At 45.9% G+C, this 21,085-nt stretch overlaps 1 protein-coding gene across 1 annotated transcript in view; it reads right to left on the minus strand.

Moving 5' to 3' along the window:
- The window catches only part of emid1 (EMI domain containing 1), a 164,274-nt gene that overhangs the window by 128,080 nt on the left and 15,109 nt on the right, over window positions 1-21,085 (minus strand). The window contains exons 2-3 of the mRNA XM_066654607.1: window positions 15,490-15,603; window positions 15,306-15,409 (exon numbers count right to left, since the gene is read on the minus strand). Coding sequence (XP_066510704.1) covers window positions 15,306-15,409; window positions 15,490-15,603 — 218 coding nt within the window. The remainder of the gene's footprint in view (window positions 1-15,305; window positions 15,410-15,489; window positions 15,604-21,085) is intronic.

Genomic DNA, 21,085 nt, shown 5'->3' on the forward strand with positions numbered 1-21,085 from the left:
ATTTCCATTGTAACACCACCCATTTCTAAGGTTACACTACACCCGTTTCCTTGGTTACAGTACCCCCTTTTCAATGGTTACCCTGCAGAAATTTTCATCATAACGTGACCAATTTCTATGGTTACAGTACATCCGTTTCCATGGTTACACGACATCAGTTTTCATATTTATATTACACCCATTTCCATCTGACTCCACGGTTACGCAACATCTGTCCGTGTGTTTCGGCCTCCCCGGGTTCCACTGCAACACACCACTCACGGTCCGTCAGCTTCTAAGTCCAGGGTCACGCTGCAGACGACGATGAACAGAGAAATCTGAAATGTTTAAAACTGCAGCCACTCAAATCAATGCTGAAACTACACCTCGGCACCTGGAGATCACAGAGGTCCACCTCGTTACATTCTTCAGAGCCTGGACTTTATCGACTTCCCCTCTGGCTGTTTCCTTTATTCTGTCCGTCTCTGTCTGTCTCTGCTCTTCGACTCTGAATGGGTCTGATTCCACAATGACCCCCTTTTCAGCAGAGACTCAAAAACCCACAAGGAGCTGCAATCTAAACCTACTGAAGGCCTCTGCCAGAGAGCGAGAGAGAGAGAGAGAGAGAGAGGCAGAGACCTGGCAACTCTCTGAGGAAACGTGTCCTTTTGGCCGCACTCCAGTCTTTTACTCGTTTCCTCGCTCTCTGCTTTCGCCACGCTCTCTCGCTCCACTGACAGAGCCCCAAGAGGTTTCCCGATAGAGAGACAGAGACAAGGAGAGAGAGAGAGAGAGTGAGAGAGAGAGAGAGAAACAGAGAGAGAGAGAGAAAAAGAGATGGAGTATTGTAGTCTGTCTGTCTGCAGAAGATTGACTGCAGGATTGTATTTTTCAGCGCTGTTAAGAAATGTCCTGCAGGAACCTGAGCTGTGAGTGTGATCTTAAACTCGTGGCTCTGATGGACTTTGAGGAGCTGTGTGTGTTTCAGAAGAAGTTGGTGATGAGTGAAATATAACCTAATGAAAAAAACACACACAGACACACACACACACACACACACACACACACACACACACACACAAACCATATGATGTGTTGCTTGTAACCTGGGGATCAGAATGTGGTCTCAAGGGTAGTTCTGAGATATATATATATATATATATTTATATCTGTAGGAGTTAGAGTGTCTAACAGCGTGGGCAGTGAGTGAGGGTTTAAAACTCCAGCAGCCCTGCTGTGTCTGATCCACTCGTAATTGTGTAACATCAAAGTTCTCCTGTGTGGACAGTGGAGCTGAGAGAGAGGACAGTGAGAGTAGAAACAAGGACAATATTGTAATCTTATGGTTGACCAGTGTATACTGGCTCCACATTCTTTCAGACCCAGAGTGTTCAGCTGTTCTTCTCACAGTGTCTCACAGTGTCTCACAGTGGAGCTTAAGGGCTGTTTATCTGATGGGGAAAGTTTTAATGGGACACTTTCTCTGTGTCTTTTATTGTCTTTTTGACCCCTCAGATACAGTACTGTGCAAAAATAAAGTAAAGGGGACATCTACGATTGTGGGGAACTGCAGCTCTCTCTGGTTTGTTTATGTTCAGAAGCTGTGTATCTTTTAAGGTGGAGCGGTGTGTGTGTGTACGAAGCGACTGTATCTTTTAATGTGGAGCGGTGTGTGTGTGTAAGAAGCGACTGTATCTTTTAAGGTGGAGCGGTGTGTGTGAGTAAGAAGCGACTGTATCTTTTAAGGTGGAGCGGTGTGTGTGAGTAAGAAGCGACTGTATCTTTTAAGGTGGAGCGGTGTGTGTGAGTAAGAAGCGACTGTATCTTGTTGGCGTCTGAAGTGTAAATTGTCTGTAAGTGTTTATTCACTGTTTGAATTCCCACAGAAACTCATGTGTAACTCGAGCTGTTTAGTTTTGTAGCACTTTCCCTCTGTGTTTACTTTCATGCAGTTAGCGTTCTCCTGAATTTAGAGTCAGTTCCACCTTAAGTAATGTAACTGTAACAGCAAAAATAAGTCAGTGTTACCCCCCTATGGAGCAGGAATAGAGCAACATCCTCATCTCGGTTGGTGCTTTTCAGCGTTTGGAGTCTCTCCGTTGTCTAAAAACCTCCAGATGGCGTTTCTCTGCCGTGAGCAGAGAGAGAGAAAGCCTAGCACCGGACCCAGACACTTTGTTTTTTTACCCATTTACAGACACTGGGGCTTCGTAAACACATTAGAGCGGTTTCCAGAGCAAATCGACTGCAGAGCAGCACATGGAGAGGACACACACTCAGAGCTTTATAAAACAAAAAGTGTTTTTGATTACAGCCGTGAATGTCATTGAGATTATAATTATTATTTAAAATAACTTATCTTCTAAATAAGTGCAATGCTGATATAAGATTGTATATGTAATAGCAATAAACACAAAAACTAAAATACATTAAAATTAAAGTGTTCCAAAAAGTAGTGTTAGTGTTGTGAGCGAGTGAGGAACCCAGTGTGTTTGCTGATGTTTCTCTTGATCGTATGGATGTGACAATGAAGTATTTATTAACAGCAAATAAAACTGGACTGTTATTTGGACTGTTGTGAAAAGGGTTAAACCAACACACACACACACACACACACACAGACACACACACACACAGACACACACACACAGTCTCATACAGACACACACACACACACACTCTCTCATACAGACACACACACACACACACACACACTCTCTCATACAGACACACACACACACACAGACACACACTCTCTCATACAGACACACACACACACACACTCTCATAGACACACACACTCTCATAGACACACACACACACTCATACAGACACACACACACACAAACACATACACACACACACAGACAGACAGACACACACACACAGATACACACACAGACAGACAGACAGACACACACGCACACATGCACACACACACACTCATACAGACACACACACACATGCACACACACTTATACAGACACGCACAAACATTTACACACACACTGGACCTGGACCACTGGGGTTGGGTTTTAGTGTAATATTAAGAGGTTTTTTTTATTGTTTTTGCTCAGAAAAATAACTTTTTCATTTTTCATTTTTATCTCATTTTCTTAGACGACTAAACTCACAGTGCTCTGTGTATTTCCTGAAAATACAATAACCTTTATTTAAAGACCAGTTTGAATAAGGGTGGTTTCTGACTTATGCACAAGGCCGTATGAGCGCATGTGTACACACACACACACACACACACACACACACACACACACACACACACACACACGCACATTCTGCCTTCCATTTCAGGTGTGGGTGAGGGCCAAGTGTTTGGCCTGGCAGCGTGGAGCACCTCCAACCCAAATAAAAGAGCCATGACATCACCCTAACGCTTTACAACCCACCCCTCTCTCTCCACCAGCCAATGAAATCCCGGGCTGCTGCCTGGAGGCTCCTGATTGGCTGACTTTGTGAACACAAAGTTTCCACACACTCCTCGTGTCACAGCCCATCATCCATTAAAGTGATTTACCACCCTGTGTGTGTGTGAGGGATGAGAGGGGTGTAGAAATACTGTGTGTGTGTGGGGGTGGGGGGGGTGGATGTGTGTGTGGGTGGGTGGGAGGTGAAGGCTATAAGCGTATACACGTGTGTCTGTGTGTATTGTAATTATTCTCTCACTCTTCTCTTTGTATATGGGAGACTGAGACAGCAGATGGTGCAAGAATACACACACACACTTATACGAATGCCAGATATGTAGCATAAAAAACGTCCTTGTGCTGAACTGAAGGACATTAATCAGGAGTGTGTTCCTCTCCTGGGAGGCTCTACTCTAGATTTCTGAACATAGCTGTGAGGATCTGATGGAATTCAGCTTCATCATCATCAGTGAGGGTCAGGGGCTGGTGTTGGGGATTATTTCTGGATCAAACTCACCACTCCAACTCACCCCAGAGGAACCCCATCACTCCAGAGAACACAGTTCCACTGTTCCACACACCAGAGGAACCCCATCACTCCAGAGAACACAGTTCCACTGTTCCACACACCAGAGGAACCCCATCACTCCAGAGAACACAGTTCCACTGTTCCACACACCAGAGGAACCCCATCGCTCCAGAGAACACAGTTCCACTGTTCCACACACCAGAGGAACCCCATCGCTCCAGAGAACACAGTTCCACTGTTCCACACACCAGAGGAACCCCATCGCTCCAGAGAACACAGTTCCACTGTTCCACACACCAGAGGAACCCCATCGCTCCAGAGAACACAGTTCCACTGTTCCACACACCAGAGGAACCCCATCACTCCAGAGAACACAGTTCCACTGTTCCACACACCAGAGGAACCCCATCACTCCAGAGAACACAGTTCCACTGTTCCACACACCAGAGGAACCCCATCAATCCAGAGAACACAGTTCCACTGTTCCACACACCAGAGGAACTCCATCACTCCAGAGAACACAGTTCCACTGTTCCACACACCAGAGGAAGCCCATCACTCCAGAGAACACAGTTCCACTGTTCCACACACCAGAGGAACCCAATCACTCCAGAGAACACAGTTCCACTGTTCCACACACCAGAGGAACCCAATCACTCCAGAGAACACAGTTCCACTGTTCCACACACCAGAGGAACCCCATCACTCCAGAGAACACAGTTCCACTGTTCCACACACCAGAGGAACTCCATCGCTCCAGAGAACACAGTTCCACTGTTCCACACACCAGAGGAACCCCATCACTCCAGAGAACACAGTTCCACTGTTCCACACACCAGAGGAACCCCATCACTCCAGAGAACACAGTTCCACTGTTCCACACACCAGAGGAACCCCATCGCTCCAGAGAACACAGTTCCACTGTTCCACACACCAGAGGAACCCCATCACTCCAGAGAACACAGTTCCACTGTTCCACACACCAGAGGAACTCCATCACTCCAGAGAACACAGTTCCACACACCAGAGGAACCCCATCACTCCAGAGAACACAGTTCCACTGTTCCACACACCAGAGGAACTCCATCACTCCAGAGAACACAGTTCCACACACCAGAGGAACCCCATCGCTCCAGAGAACACAGTTCCACTGTTCCACACACCAGAGGAACCCCATCACTCCAGAGAACACAGTTCCACTGTTCCACACACCAGAGGAACTCCATCACTCCAGAGAACACAGTTCCACACACCAGAGGAACCCCATCACTCCAGAGAACACAGTTCCACTGTTCCACACACCAGAGGAACTCCATCACTCCAGAGAACACAGTTCCACACACCAGAGGAACCCCATCACTCCAGAGAACACAGTTCCACTGTTCCACACACCAGAGGAACTCCATCAAGACACACATTACACTGAGCACGAGGAGCATCTTTGTTCATATTGTTTTAGTCAAGTTTTATTACGTATCCCGTGTGTGTGTGTGTGTGTGTGTGTGTGTACTTTGCAAAAGGAGGAGTATGTTGGTCTTTCCTCAGTCGGGGCAGTGATCCAAACATAACAGCAGGGGGGCCACATTTCAGCCCAACTCAGGGGTCCGCAGATGAGGGGGTACAGGACACACACAAACACACACGCACACAGGCACATAAACACACACTAATGAGCACACTGTCACACAAATCTCTCCAGCTGGCTTCAGGTACAATCTCTCTCTTTCTCTCTCTCTCTCTCTCTCACACACACACACACACACACACACCCAGATGATGCCAGTTGAGTTAGAGTACAAATGCGGTGCAAATAAATGACTTGACATTTCAAACTTGTGTTCGAAATTTCAGTTCAGTGCAACATCTCAGAGCTGAATTTGAGGAATTCCACTCTTTAACAGCAGCAGTGTTTTAAACACGACACACACCTTTCTCCCAGTGAGACCCCTCTCTCACATTAAGACCCCCACCACCTCTCTCTCACTCTGACACTCTGAGGGGGAACTGTGTGACTCCTCTATTGTAGCTCTACTCCAGCAGTGAGTGTTGTGTGTAGATCAGTGCACTGCTCACAGACTGACCACATCACACTGGTTTTACTGGGAGCTGAGACACGGAGAGACCCCTGGAGACCAGAAGATAGACCCCCGTTCCCAAACACCCCCCGCAGGGGTCAGTCAGAGTGATTCTGACGCAGAGACAGTGCAGGAGAATCTGAGGAGACTATCTACAGTAGATCAATCCGTACCAGCCCCGCCATCAGGAGAGAATCTGCAGAAGAGAAACATCTACAGCCAATCAGACACTAGCTCCTGATTTTAGGACCCGCCTACTGACTCCTCCCATAACGTCCAGTTACAGCCAATCAGACACTAGCTCCTGATTTGGGACCCGCCTACTGACCCCTCCCATAACGACCAGTTACAGCCAATCAGACACTAGCTCCTGATTTAGGACCCACCCACTGACTCCTCCCATGATGTACAGTTACAGCCAATCAGACACTAGCTCCTGATTAGGACCCACCCACTGACTCCTCACATGATGTACAGTTACAGCCAATCAGACACTAGCTCCTGATTAGGACCCACCCACTGACTCCTCACATGATGTACAGTTACAGCCAATCAGACACTAGCTCCTTATTTAGGACCCGCCCACTGAGTACTCCATAACGACCAGTTACAGCCAATCAGACACTAGCTCCTGATTTAGGACCCGCCCACTGAGTCCTCCCATAACGACCAGTTACAGCCAATCAGACACTAGCTCCTGATTTAGGATCCACCCACTGACTCCTCCCATAACGTCCAGTTACAGCCAATCAGACACTAGCTCCTGATTTAGGACCCGCCCACTGACTCCTCCCATGATGTTCAGTTACAGCCAATCAGACACAAGTTTCTGATTTAGGAACTGCACACTAACTCCTCCCATAACCTCCAGGTACAGCCAATCAGACACAAGCTCTCAGTTAAGGGACTGCCCACTAATAAGTTGTGTGCTAATGGAGAGGGAACCAGCAGTGCCTCCTACAGTTTAGTTCCTATACAGGTGTGAACCCACATTGGGAGGGTTTGAGTTTAACACACATGCTCTCACATAAACACGGGTCCAGCGCTGTGATTGGACAGACTCAGACGAGGGGGCGGGGCCATTCTAAAGTCTCTGCACTTGACGTCAGAAGCGGAGCAGAATCAAAGCAACTCGTTTTATCCTGTGTTTCTGACTCAGGCAGCGCACAGTAAACTGACTGGGGTCTTGTTTCACAGTGTGTGGGTTGGTGGGCTCCAGATTCACACTTTAATGTGAACATGCACCGAACACAGGGGTTTCTTATTCGAGACTGGGCCGGAGAATCAGGTTTAAATGATGTGTGTCTGAACGCTCGATTAGCGCTGAGTAAACACCTCAGAGCAGATGCACACTTTCTAAACACACACACACACCAGAGAGTGTAAAATGTGAGTGTAAAGTGTTTGAAGAAAGCTTAGTGTGTGTGTGTGTGTCTGTCTCCACTGATGAAGGACTAGAGGACGAGCGACACACACTGTGCAGCGACAGATGAGCTACTGTCTCTGACTCTACATCTACAAGGTGGACCAACGAGGGAGGAGTGTCTCACAGAGTGGACAGAGAGTGGACACAGGGTTTAAAAACTCCAGCAGCACTGCTGTGTCTGATCCACTCTACACCAGCACAACACACACTAACACACCACCACCACGTCAGTGTCACTGCAGCGCTGAGAATGATCCACCACCACATCACACCTGCTCTGTGGGGGTCCTGAGCGCTGAGGAACAGGGGGAGAGGGGGATAACAAAGTATGCAGAGCAACAGATGTACTACAGTGTGTTCCTGTGTGGTCAGTGGAGCTGAGAGAGTGGACAGTGAGTGTAGAACGAAGGAGGTGATTTTATAGTAATGGCTGAGCAGTGTGTGTGTGTGTGTGTGAGAGAGTGTGTGTGTGTGTGTGTGACAGAGAGAGAGAGAGTGTGTGTGTGTGTGTGTGTGTGTGTGTGTGTGTGAGAGAGAGAGAGAGAGAGAGAGAGAGAGAGAGAGAGTGATGTGAGTAATCTAGAAGTTCTTTTAATCACAACCATATTTTGGGGGTTCCTCTCTTCCGCTACCACGTCAGCACACGCACACACACTTTATGGAGTCTTTGATCCAAGTTGTGTATCTGGACGAGGAGAGTCCAATGATAGACTCGGAGTCATCCAGTCTGACGCTGACTTTCTCTTTCTGTACAATCCTCTCGCTCAGAGAGAGAGAGAGAGAGAGAGAGAGAGAGAGAGAGAGAGAGAGAGAGAGAGAATAAAAACAGAACAAGGTGCAGAAAGAGAAAAGAAAGTATGAAAGACTAAGCCCAAGAAAAAAGCGGCTCATACAGAAAGAGGCAGAAAGAGAAAAGATGGAGAAAAAAGAAAAACAGAATGAAATACAGAAAGAAAAGAAGAGAGAGAGAGCTGTGAGAGAAACAAAACATGGGAAAAGCATGTAAATGCAACACAAAAAGAACAGAGAGAAAACAGAGCAGGAGAGAGAGAGATTTAATTGTAAATATAACCCCTGTGTCTCTTTCTCATGTGGTTTTCTCTCTTTCTGAAGTTTTACTGCTTCATAAAACAACCACAACAACAACAACAAACACAAATAGACGATACAAGCTCAGACTTAGCAACCACTCTCATCTTTAATAAACCTAACACCCGAGGAGAGAGGGAGGGAGAGAAGAACAGAGCGAGAGCGAAAGTGAGAGAGCAGTTAATTAAGACTCCACATTTTCCTCGACGCCCCCTGGGTCCCTGCCACAGTAACACCCAGAGGAACCGCAGAAAAAAGGGGGAGGATAGGGGCTTTTGAAATATAAAAAACCTCTAAATAAACTAAGAGTCCAAATACTTAAGGACACCTGCTCACACAAATGAAGGAGTTAATAAGGAGTGTGTTGCTGTGGAAACCTCTCTAATGTGTTTACGAAGCCCCAGTGTCTGTAAATGGGTAAAAAAACAAAGTGTCTGGGTCCGGTGCTAGGCTTTCTCTCTCTCTGCTCACGGCAGAGAAACGCCATCTGGAGGTTTTTAGACAACGGAGAGACTCCAAACGCTGAAAAGCACCAACCGAGATGAGGATGTTGCTCTATTCCTGCTCCATAGGGGGGTAACACTGACTTATTTTTGCTGTTACAGTTACATTACTTAAGGTGGAAATGGAACTCGGGAGACAGCTAACTGCATTAGCGACAGTGCTACAAATCTAAACAACTCGAGTTACACGAGTTTCAATTGTGAATGTAGCGTTTAAATTACACATTAGTTGTGATTTTGTACAAAGTAGCAGTTTCAAAATAATTTAAGCGTACACATATTTTAAATATGACTTTTGTAGTTGCAGTTGACTTTACTGCTTTTCCATTAGCAGCGATCTGATTGGCTCTTACTGCTGGAGGGCGGGACTTTATCCGTAAACAAAATCCATGTTCAGAGTTATGAGAATTTCAGCCCGTAATCGTTCCTTTATTATTAAAGTCTCTGGTTTTAACTCGCACCGCACCGTCGTCCCGAAAGTGTCCTAAAGAGCTTTGATCTCGTCCCTCGGGCTGTTTTTACTGGCCTCAGGACAGCGGCGTCTGGACCCCGCCCTGTGTGTGTCACTCAGTGGAGTCACAGCGCTCGTCATAATGCACAGATCTGATTGGCTGAGGAGCCTCACGTGTGATCTGCAGAAACACATGTGATTGGTCGGTGAGTTTCCTGGAGCGCTGAACCTGCACCGTAACGACTAGAAGAGTCACACCACTTCAGACACACACTCTGTTCACAACTAAACAGCTCTTAGTGGTTTATCAGCTACAGGTCCAGGTCCGGATCGGACAGAGTCTGGGTCTGAACCGGGACCGCGGGGCTACCTGACCCCTAGCCACTGGTGTGGACAGTGGAGCTTCAGGTCATCCCTCTCTCTCCCTCCCTCTGACGGAGAAGAGCTGGGAGCTGTTCTGATGGAATAATAAACCCTGGTGAAGTGGGAAGTGTTGGAGCAGCCCTGGGAGATGTAGAGTATTTTTCCCTTCGCTGCAATAACACCCCCCTGCCCTAAGGGAGGCGGGGGGGTGGGGGGGGGGGGTAGTTCTACACGGCTCTCTAATGAGTGAGGCGTATATGTGCTTTTGGTCCTGGAATAATAACTGATCTTTACTGAGGAGTGTGCTTTCTGTGCTGGAAATAGCTCTCGGAGCTGTATATCAAACTCCTGCCGTCTGGCAGCCAATCAAAGCCCTTCTCCATCTGCTAGCACTCAGAGCTCGTACCCACCAACACTCACACGGCTACACACTGCTTATCTTTCATTACTGTCCAAACAACAACACATTTTTGTATGATTGTCATTTTTCAGCTACAGTGTTACACTGTGTAAGGCACCGCAACATGATGGGAATGAGTAGTGTGCAGTATGCAGTGTATTCGTCCAGTGTGCAGTATGCAGTATACTGGAGTAGTGCGCCATTTACTTTACTAGTCAGTTACGGATGACATTCAGAGGGTGACAGCAGTCATTTTTAAGAGCTCTTCCTCCCTCCAATTGAGTAAATGTTCTAAGTTTCATCAATGCTTGGAAGTTTCAAATCTTTCCCAAAAAGTGATGAACATCTTAGAGATGCTCTTCCTCTAGGGTAAACTGTCTTTTAATCTTCTTTTAATGGTAACTATCAATTTAAAAGACTTTCTGAGGCGCTTTCAAATACTTCATTTTTTACTTCATTGTCTTTCCTATTATTACACTACTTCCAGTGGCAGTTCCTGGGGGGGAGGGGGGGCAATTGTGGCAATAACTGCTAAGGTGACAAATTAAGAGCTAGTGATCTAGACAACTGGCACAGTGCATTGTACAAATTAATAAGGAATCTTGACAGTGTCATCTAACGTTGAAGAGTTTTATTTTTGTGGTCACCTCGTGTAGAAATGCCACCAGTCACCACTACATTCATAAAGCTTTCTCTTTATCTTCACACTGTACAGTGTTTATGAAGAGCTTTGTGAAGAGCTTTACCCAACTCAACCATCGACTGTGTCATTAACCAATTAATTACCATTGAGTCGTCCTCAGACATTTTGAAGACAGACTAGTTTTATCACTACTCATTTTTCATTCATTCGTTCATTGTCTGTAACCCTTATCCAGTTCAGGGCGGCGGTGGGTCCAAAGCCTACCCAGAATCACTGGGTGCAAGGCAGGAACACACCCTGGAGGGGGCACCAGTGCCTTTTCACTCTTTAGTCTTTAGATTTGATGTATGAGGTTTCCTGAATAAAGAGTATTGTGAAGTTTACAGAAGTCATACTGACCGGATCGCTAGCTGCTCTCTCTACACGGCTCTGGATGCTCTGGGTATCCGTACACATCCGTATGTACTTCACTACATAGTGAGCAATGTAGGGAATAGAGTAGGGGACCATTTGGAACGCGCCTCACCTTGTATATGACGAAAGAAATGTAGGATGAGCTTCCAGAAACCACTGAGAATGCAGTTTTTTCCATCATCTTGAAATTGCCCAAAAAAGAGGTGGGACTGTATGGAACAAAGCCTAGCGCTGATTGGACTGTGATACTCAGAGGCGGGACAAACCGTCTGGCGCCGCCCCATCACCCTAAAGACCGCCCCGACCCTGCGACAGGCCTCGTTTTTAATACTTATTTTTACTTAATTGATGTTTACTGTTCCTTTTGTGTCTGTAAACCACTTTAAATAGTCCTTGTGTATTAAAGGTGCTCTATAAACAAACCTGCCCCGCCCTCACTACAGCCATGTGCAGCACGGGGTGTGGCAGTACACCATAAAGACACATATACTACTGCAGTATGCACTACAGAAGTAAGCAGTATATACTAGCACGGTGTTCAGTGTTGTCATCAGCACTAGAGCGGTGTGTGTCACTTTGTTCTCTGCTCTGGGGGTAGAGCAGAGCAGTTACTCCATCTTCATCTTCATCACTGAGGAGGAGGAGGTGACTCAGGGTTCAGTGTAAGACAATATTCTCACTGCAAACAATTAGCCTCCTGCAATTATAGCACGGCTCTGGAATTTCAGACTCATAGCTGAAGAGGAAGTGTGTGTGTGTGTGTGTGTGTGTGTGTGTGGAAAGGTTGCTGACCTTAATGTAACATTATCACACTTGGCATTTACTGCAAGCGTGTTGTTTTTGACCCTTATCAGTGGATGAGGTAATGCTAATGCACTGTTTACACAGAGAGAGAGAGATAGAGAGAGAGAGAGAGAGAGAGAGAGAGAGAGAGAGACAGAGAGACAGAGAATGAGAGACAGACAGAGAGAGAGAGAGAGTCAGAGAGACATAGAGAGAGAGACAGACAGACAGACAGAGAATGAGAGACAGACAGAGAATGAGACAGAGAGAGAGAGAGAGAAAGAGTCAGAGAGACAGAGAGAGAGAGAGAGAGAGAATGAGAGAGAGAGAGAGACAGACAGACAGAGAGAATGAGAGACAGACAGAGAATGAGAGACAGAGAGAGAGACAGAGAATGAGAGAGAGAGACAGAGAGAGAGAGACAGAGACAGACAGACAGAGAGAGAGAGAGAGAGAGTCAGAGAGAGAGAGAGAGAGAGAGAGACAGAGACAGAGAGAATGAGAGACAGAGACAGACAGAGAGAGAGAGAGACAGATAGAGAGAGAGAGAGAGAGAGAGAGAGAGAGACAGACAGAGAGAATGAGAGACAGACAGAGAATGAGAGAGAGAGAGAGAGAGAGAGAGAGACAGAGACAGACAGAGAATGAGAGACAGAGAGAGAGAGAGACAGACAGACAGACAGAGAAAGAGAGAGAGAAATATTTAAATGGGGGCTCCATGTTGGTACTGTGTCTACATTACATCGAAGCCTGTCTAAAAAGCATGATCAAATCCATTCTCCACACTGTCTGATCACACACACACACACACACACACACACACACATTCATGTCTGCTCCATCGAGCTTCTGTTTTGTTTGAAGTCTTTATTATACTCTGTCACACATATATATATATATAGAGAGAGAGAGAGAGAGGGAGAGAGAGAGGGACAGAGAGAGGGAGAGAGCGAGAGAGAGAGAGAGAAAGAGAGAGCGATAGAGGGAGAAAGAGCGAGAGAGAAAATGTGTTTAATAATAAAATGAGTATGTCTGTTCCACTTAGTGACGCCTTTGATCACTCTGTCACAAACAGCTCAGAGATAAGGCTTTCAATTAATGTACACACACACACACACACACATCCATATGCCTTTCTGCATTATTATTACTTCATTACCCCCTGCAGGCACAGATAAACGTTTCATCAGACGGATTAAAGTGTGTGTGGTGGTCTGTGGAACTCCCTCACACACTGTTTATAACGATAGATATCCATGCCTTTATTCTGCCTCCTTAACCCTACTGGGATCGGAGGAGGAGTTTCTGCTCAGAGAAGGACTGCCTGCCTCCAGATGGCATTAAAATCACTGCAGGACCAGAGAGTGTGTGGGTAACGTGGATGTCTGCATCATGTCTTCATTCCGTCGTTCACAATACTGCGTCCAAACGGGTAAAAAGTCAACAAGACACTAGCCGTTATTTCACTTCAGGATGAACCCGAGCTCCAGCCACAGTCCCTCTCTGCTCTTGGTTCTCTCATTTTTACACTCCAATGCTGTCTGTTTTGTTGAGTTTAACCTCGTCTTTGTGCTCTCACATAAACACGGGTCCAGCGCTGTGATTGGACAGACTCAGACGAGGGGGCGGGGCCATTCTAAAATCTCTGCACTTGACGTCAGAAGCGGAGCAGAATCAGAACGACTCGTTTTATCCTGTGTTTCTGACTCAGGCAGCGCACAGTAAACTGACTGGGGTCTTGTTTCACAGTGTGTGGGTTGGTGGGCTCCAGATTCAAACTTTAATGTGAACATACACCAAACGAGGGGGTTTGTTATAACAGATCCCACATCTTAACACTGCGTCCAGTTATTAGCATCTTTAACAGTGAAACGACTGTGTGCAGCAGCTGTTCTTTAAAAACCTACCCAGGGTCAGCTCTGTGTTTCCTCTGCTGCTGCTGCCTCTCCCTTCCCCACTCTTCTACCCACTCCCCCCACACCATGCTGCTCATATCCGCGACGGCTGGAGACTAATGACATGCCCCACCCGGCCTGCCAGATACAGTGGGGTGAACATGTGGGCACAGATGTGTAATGACACTGTACAGGTCTCTTTAAGGCACTGACCACATCCCTCCTGTTAAACTCAATTAAAGCACCAGTCACACAGAGACCCAGGCCCGCTAGCACTGCCATGCTAAAGCACTTAGAGCACCTTTAAACCTGCCACCCACTCCAATTACAGCTCTACCACACCTGAAATACTCATTACAGCACACGCAGGACGGCCTGAGAGTGGGAGAGCTGAGAGCACACACACACATACACACACAAGCACAGAGATACGCACAATGGTAAACAAACCACAAACTTTATTTATTGACTCTGACTCTCTCCAATTCTCTCTTTCAATTTCTTTCCTACTTCGTCTTTCTCCTCATTCTCAGTGTGTTTCTTCTCTCTCTCTCTCTCTCTCTCTCTCTCTCTCCACTGTTTATTCTCCTGTCAGTTTTCCATCGTTCATAAAAACAGGATGTGAGCAGGGTCCAACGGGAAGTGTGTAAGGGTGTGTGAATGATTGTGTAGCAGTGAGTTCAGAGGAATCACACAAACACACACACACACACACAAACACTTCAGCAAAAAATCTATCTCTATAAAAGTCAATAAAAATTCAATAGGAAAAGCAACAGGCTGTTACAACACAATGGGTGCCGTGTAGATTCACACTGGATTATAATCTCTACACTCCACAGATTCACACTGGATTATAATCTGTCCACAGTTATTACTGTCACACTCCACAGATACACACTGGATTATAATCTCTGCACTCCATGAACTCACACTGGATTGTAATCTCTATACTCCACAGATTCACACTGGATTATAATCTCTATACTCCACAGATTCACACTGGATTATAATCTCTATATTCTACAGATTCACACTGGATTATAATCTCTATACTCCACAGATTCACACTGGATTATAATCTCTATACTCCACAGATTCACACTGGATTATAATCTCTACACTGCACAGATTCACACTGCATTATAATCTGTCCCCAGGTATTACTGTCACACTCCACAGATACACACTGGATTATAATCTCTGCACTCCACGAATTCACACTGGATTATAATCTCTCCACAGTTATTACTGTCACACTCCACAGATTCACACTGGATTATAATCTACACACTCCACAGGTTTACACTGGATTAAAATTGACTCCTACCTTCTTCGCAGTGTGTGCCGCTGTAGCCGGGACAGCATTTCCACTCCAGAGCTGTTACAGTGCGGTACACAACTTTATAGGACGGCCGGACCACTGTACGGTAACTGTAATACACACACGTGCGAGTGAGTGAGTGAATGTGTGTGTGTGTGTGTGTGTGTGTGTGTGTGTGTGTATATGTTACCTGCCCCCAGAGCAGCCCTGGGGCCACCTGCAGGTCTGATAGACTCTCTGAAGTGTCGTCCCATTCTGCACCTGACACGTCACTGTCTTAGTCACAGACTGAGGACACCAGTTCCTGAGAGACACAGAGAGACAGACAGAGAGAGAGAGAGAGAGAGAGAGAGAGAGAGAGAGAGAGAGAGTGAGAGAGAGAGACAGAAAGTGAGATTAGTTCTTTATACACTTTATACATTTTCCCAAATGTACATTACTGCATTTCCTTCAGTTATGAACCAGCCTCTGCTGACCCGACCAAACCGGACCTAACCGAGAGTAGAGTCCAGTAGACTAGGTTCCATGCAGGGCAAACTTTCTCCTTTCTCTCGCAGGGTCTGACCTGTTTGTTCCGGTTGGGGATGTATTTTCTGAGCAGATGATGAAGGATCACCGTAAACAGGAAATGCTTTCACTCTTTTAGTTTTAACAGTAAAATGTGCTTCATTGATCCTGTAGATTAGTCCTGATTTCTCTCTCTGAGTGGACATCACCCACCCCCACCCCCAGCCCCCAGCCCCTCAGCTGTGTTTACTTTCTTTCAGAGCGCTGAAAGAGACACACTCTATCTACTATCAGTACACACTCCTTTATCCTCTCCCAGGGGTCAATGGGCATGTCAAGTAGTGTGTGTATGTGTGTGTGTGTGTGTGTCCACTGATGAAGGACCAAAGGACGAGCGACACACACTGTGCAGCGACAGATGAGCTACTGTCTCTGACTCTACATCTACAAGGTGGACCAACGAGGGAGGAGTGTCTCACAGAGTGGACAGAGAGTGGACCCAGGGTTTAAAAACTCCAGCAGCACTGCTGTGTCTGATCCACTCTACACCAGCACAACACACACTAACACACCACCACCACGTCAGTGTCACTGCAGCGCTGAGAATGATCCACCACCACATCACACCTGCTCTGTGGGGGGTCCTGAGCGCTGAGGAACAGGGGGAGAGGGGGGTAACAGATGGACTACAATATTCTCTTTACAGTCATTGCTGTTCTGGGAAGGCTTTACTGTGAGGATTTGATGGCATTCCATCAGGTTTTGTCCCTACTCAGCTCGCTCAGAACCAAGCGTCCAGGACCAGGACCAGAATCACCTGATGGAGCAGAGGCAAGTAGGGACCATGTAGTGGCAAAGCGCCAGTGGGGAACACACCGTCTGATCTGACCGGATCAAGACCAGACTCTCGCGGCCTGTTCAGAACGAAGCCAAAGAGAAGAACCAAAACAAACGTGGCTCAGTTCTGGGCCTGACTCGCGCGGAGCGATCAGAGAAGAGTGAAAAGGAACGTCCATCAGATCTCAGAGAGAAAGGGAGAAAGAAACAAAAGCTCCATTGATAACCGCAGATTGAATACACTTCCACAGAGCAGCCTTTACTCCTCCTCCTCCTCGAGGATAAGACGAAGAGACGTGAGGCCTTCCCTCTGGAGCGCTAATGGAGGGAGGAACACATGGAAGTAATTATATTAAACATATGTCGGAGGGATATTATCAACGTAACGATGTACAAACACTTCTGACAAGCTTCATATGTTAGAGAACAGTGCACAGGGCACGACATGGAAAACAATTATCGCTGATCTCCTTCTGGGAGTCCGTGTGTGTGTGTGTGTGTGGGTGTGTATCCACAGGCTGATTGTATGCAGGTGTGTGTGTGTGTGTGTGTGAAGGCAATGCAGAGAAACGTTACCCTCAGGTCAGGACTTTCCATGTGGAGGTCTCTCTCTATCTCTGTGTGTCGCTGTGTGTACATTTATTTTTTTTTATTAAATGCATAAGCGGTGTCTACAGTTTGTTTGTGATGTAGATCGTGATAATGTTCAGTTTATAAAATGTAAGCAACCATTCGTTATATTTATCTCTTTATTCTCTGCCCAGGAATGATCTCAGACTGATCTCAGACATAGCAACTGTTGCTAGGTTGGACAAGCTTGGCAGCTCACTGGCTTTGAACCCAAATAACTCACTATTCCCTACATTACTCACTATAGAGTGCACTACTACAGTGAACTGGACTCAGGGGGTAGTGAACTATGTAGTGAACAGTTTCACACACAGCATTAGAGTTGATTTTAGGGGGGTTCTCTTTTCAAGTCTAGGTTCCTCACTGCGATCACACATCTTCTTTTGAGGATTGTTCTTCTTTCTAGTTTTGGGTTCTGTCTGTGGTTCTACGCCTCTCACTGAGGGAGAGTCTCTGTGTGAGTCTTGGTTCCTATCAATGATTCATGTTCTGTGGAAGGCTCACTTTAAGTTTTGGCTCCTCTTAATGCTTCCAATTCTTTTCCTGAGGAAATTTCTGATTTTGGGTTCTAGGTGCTGTCAGTGGTTCCTGTCCTGAGGAAGGTTCTGTTTCAAGTGCTGGTTCCGTCCTTTTGTGGTTTTTCCTTGTTTTTGTTCTTCTTATTGTTCTGAGGAGTGTTCTGTTTTGAGTGTTGGTTCCTTTCAGTTCTGAGAAGTGTTCTGTTCCGAGGCTTGGTTCTTGTTCTGAGGAGTGTTCTGTTCCGAGGCTTGGTTCTTGTTCTGAGGAGTGTTCTGTTCCGAGTGGTTTTCCTCTTTTTCCACGGGAGCTGTTCCTGTTCTTGTTCCTGTTCTTGGAGCTAGGACCGGGATTTGTGTGAAGTCTCATTGTGACGAGGCTGTATCTCTGAGGGAAGTTTCTGGGGGCACAGGTCTTCGCTATGCTAACACGCTAACAGGTCCCACATATGTGTGCTCTGCAGTGAGAGAGTGTCCTGCTTCACCGGCCTCAAACATTCCAGCAATTTCCTCAAACCTCAGGCTTTAAACACAACACAGCCATGGACAGGGTCCCCATACACCACAACACACACACTCACTCACACACATAACAACACTAAACACACCGGGGGACTGACACATGTACATGGAAATAAATACCATGCCACTTCACCCTATGCACACTGAGGACATAGACACACACACATACACACACACACACACACACACACACACCATGTTAAAGCACATTTGGCCATGGTTATGAAATGTAAGGTTATTCCTGTTTATGCTCACTATGAAAACAGGGGATAAATGCCATATATGTACACACACACACACACACCTACACACACACATATGGCTTATTAATATACACAACACAAATATATACAAATTAATATATACTGCTTTACAACTTTCAAATGATCTTTTTCAAATCTAGAACTATTACAAACTGCTGTAATTAACTACAACTCTAACAGACCCCTAGAGGGCGCTAGAAGAAACTGCACTGATATTCATTCATTCATTCGTTTATTCAATGTCTGTAACCATTATCCAGTTCAGGGAGACGGTGGGTCCGGAGTCTACCCGGAATCACTGGGCGCAAGGCAGGAACACACCCTGGAGGGGGCGCCAGTCCTTCACAGGGAACATGAGTTTGTTAAATCCACAGCACACATTATTTAAAATCATTATTTATTCACCACTAAATCTAGACACTAGATGATCACCTCAAATAATACACACTCCACGAGGAGAGACTTGGACAAAGTTAAACACAGTCACACCCAGAGGATTACACTGGATGAATGTGACTGGGTTCATTCTAATGTTGGGGGTTTTTTGTTGTTTGTTTGTTTTTGAGTAAATAAACACTCACTGCTCAGATCAATAGCTTTTAAATCTCACTCTCCGCTGAAAACCTCTGCACAGCACTGTGTGTACAATCTGAACAATTACACACTGCTGATGTGGAGCAGTGCGCTGAAGGAAACAGCATATACATATACAGCATAAAACTACATATTACACACACACTCACACACACTCACACTCACACACACTCACACACGTCCAGACCCCAGCTCAGCAGGAGCAGGCTGTCCCCTCGGTCGGAGACACTCTTTATGGATATAAATATAATCTGATTATTCTCCAGCATGCTGCGGTGCCTCTGTGTGTGTGTGTGTGTGTTTCTCACTATTTCTCAGCCTCCCTCACACCTCCTTACATCCAGCATTATTTAAATTTGTAAAAATCCTGAACCTGACGCTCTTTTCCGACAGATCCTACTGTTTTGTACCATTGTGTACCGTTCTGTACCGTTGTGTACCGTTCTGTACAGTTGTGTACCGTTCTGTACTGTTCTGTACCATTGTGTACTTTTGTGTACTGTTCTGTACCAATGCGTACTCTTCTGTACCGTTGTGTACTATTGTGTACTGTTCTGTACTGTTGTGTACCTTTTGGACCATTGTGTACCATTTTGTACTGTTGTGTACAGTTCTGTACCATAGTGTACTGTTGTGTACCGTTGTGTACTGTTCTGTACCATTGAGTACTGTTCTGTACCTTTGTGTAGTTTTCTGTACCATAGTGTACTTTTGTGTACCATTGTGTACTGTTCTGTACCGTTGTGTGCCGTTCTGTACCATTGTGTACTAGTGTGTACTGTTCTGTACTGTTGTGTACTGTTCTGTACCGTTGTGTACTGTTCTTTACAGTTCTGTACCGTTGTGTACCATTGCGTACTGTTCTGCACCGTTGTGTACTGTTCTGTACTGTTGTGTATCGTTCTGTACCGTTGTGTACAGGTGTGTATTGTTCTGTACAGTTGTGTACTGTTCTCTACCATTGTGTACTTTTGTGTACTGTTCTGTACCATTGTGTATTGTTCTGTACCGTTGTGTACTGTTCTGTACCGTTCTGTACTGTTGTGTACTTTTGTGTATTGTTCTGTACCGTTGTGTACTGTTCTGTACCGTTGCGTATTGTTGCGTACTGTTCTGTACCGTTGTGTACTATTGTGTGCTGTTGTGTACCGTTGTGTACCTTTTGGACCATTGTGTACCATTTTGTACTGTTGTGTACAGTTCTGTACCATTGTGTACTATTGTGTACTGTTCTGTACCGTTGTGTACTGTTGTGTACTGTTCTGTACCGTTGTGTATCGTTGTGTACTGTTCTGTACCATTTTAGAGGCTGCATCATTTAAGGAGGTATGGAGTTACCAGAAGGTAACTGCTGCTCAATGTAAAGTGGGAAAGAAGCACAAGGATGTAATGATCTCTTTTTTTAAGGTGGTGCAGTGGCAGCAGGGAATAACTGCTGCAAAATTTAAAGTGGAATGAAATGCCAGAATGTAATGGTCCCTCCATATTTAAGGTGGTACCAAAATGTAAATGTCGAACCATTTAATGTGGAGCAGAAGCAGCTCAATAGAAGCAGCTGTAGATAAACCTGAGGTTTAAAACAGCAGAGAAAATCTTGTTTCTCAGGCATTTCTCAGGTTATGGAAGGAGCTGACGTTTCCTAGGATCCCAATGGGGTCACGATGCTAATGCAAGGTTTTTAAAGCCTCTGGTTCCTCAGTAAAGCCTCCTTTAGCCTCAGGCTGGAAGACCTGGGGGTGGATTACGGCAGCGGAACCTGGCAACCAGCCCGAAAGCCAGATTAAAATATGGTGTGGTATTTAAAACATGTCTGCTCTTTATGTTCTGCCCTGAAGCAGCAGCTGGACAGGAGCGGGGTGTTAGGGTCAGTTCAGGAGGAAACTGGTTCAGGACACCTTTTAAAACCATGTCTAATGAG

The sequence above is a fragment of the Hoplias malabaricus genome, chromosome X2 (assembly GCF_029633855.1).
Source record: "Hoplias malabaricus isolate fHopMal1 chromosome X2, fHopMal1.hap1, whole genome shotgun sequence".
NCBI lineage: Eukaryota > Metazoa > Chordata > Actinopteri > Characiformes > Erythrinidae > Hoplias > Hoplias malabaricus.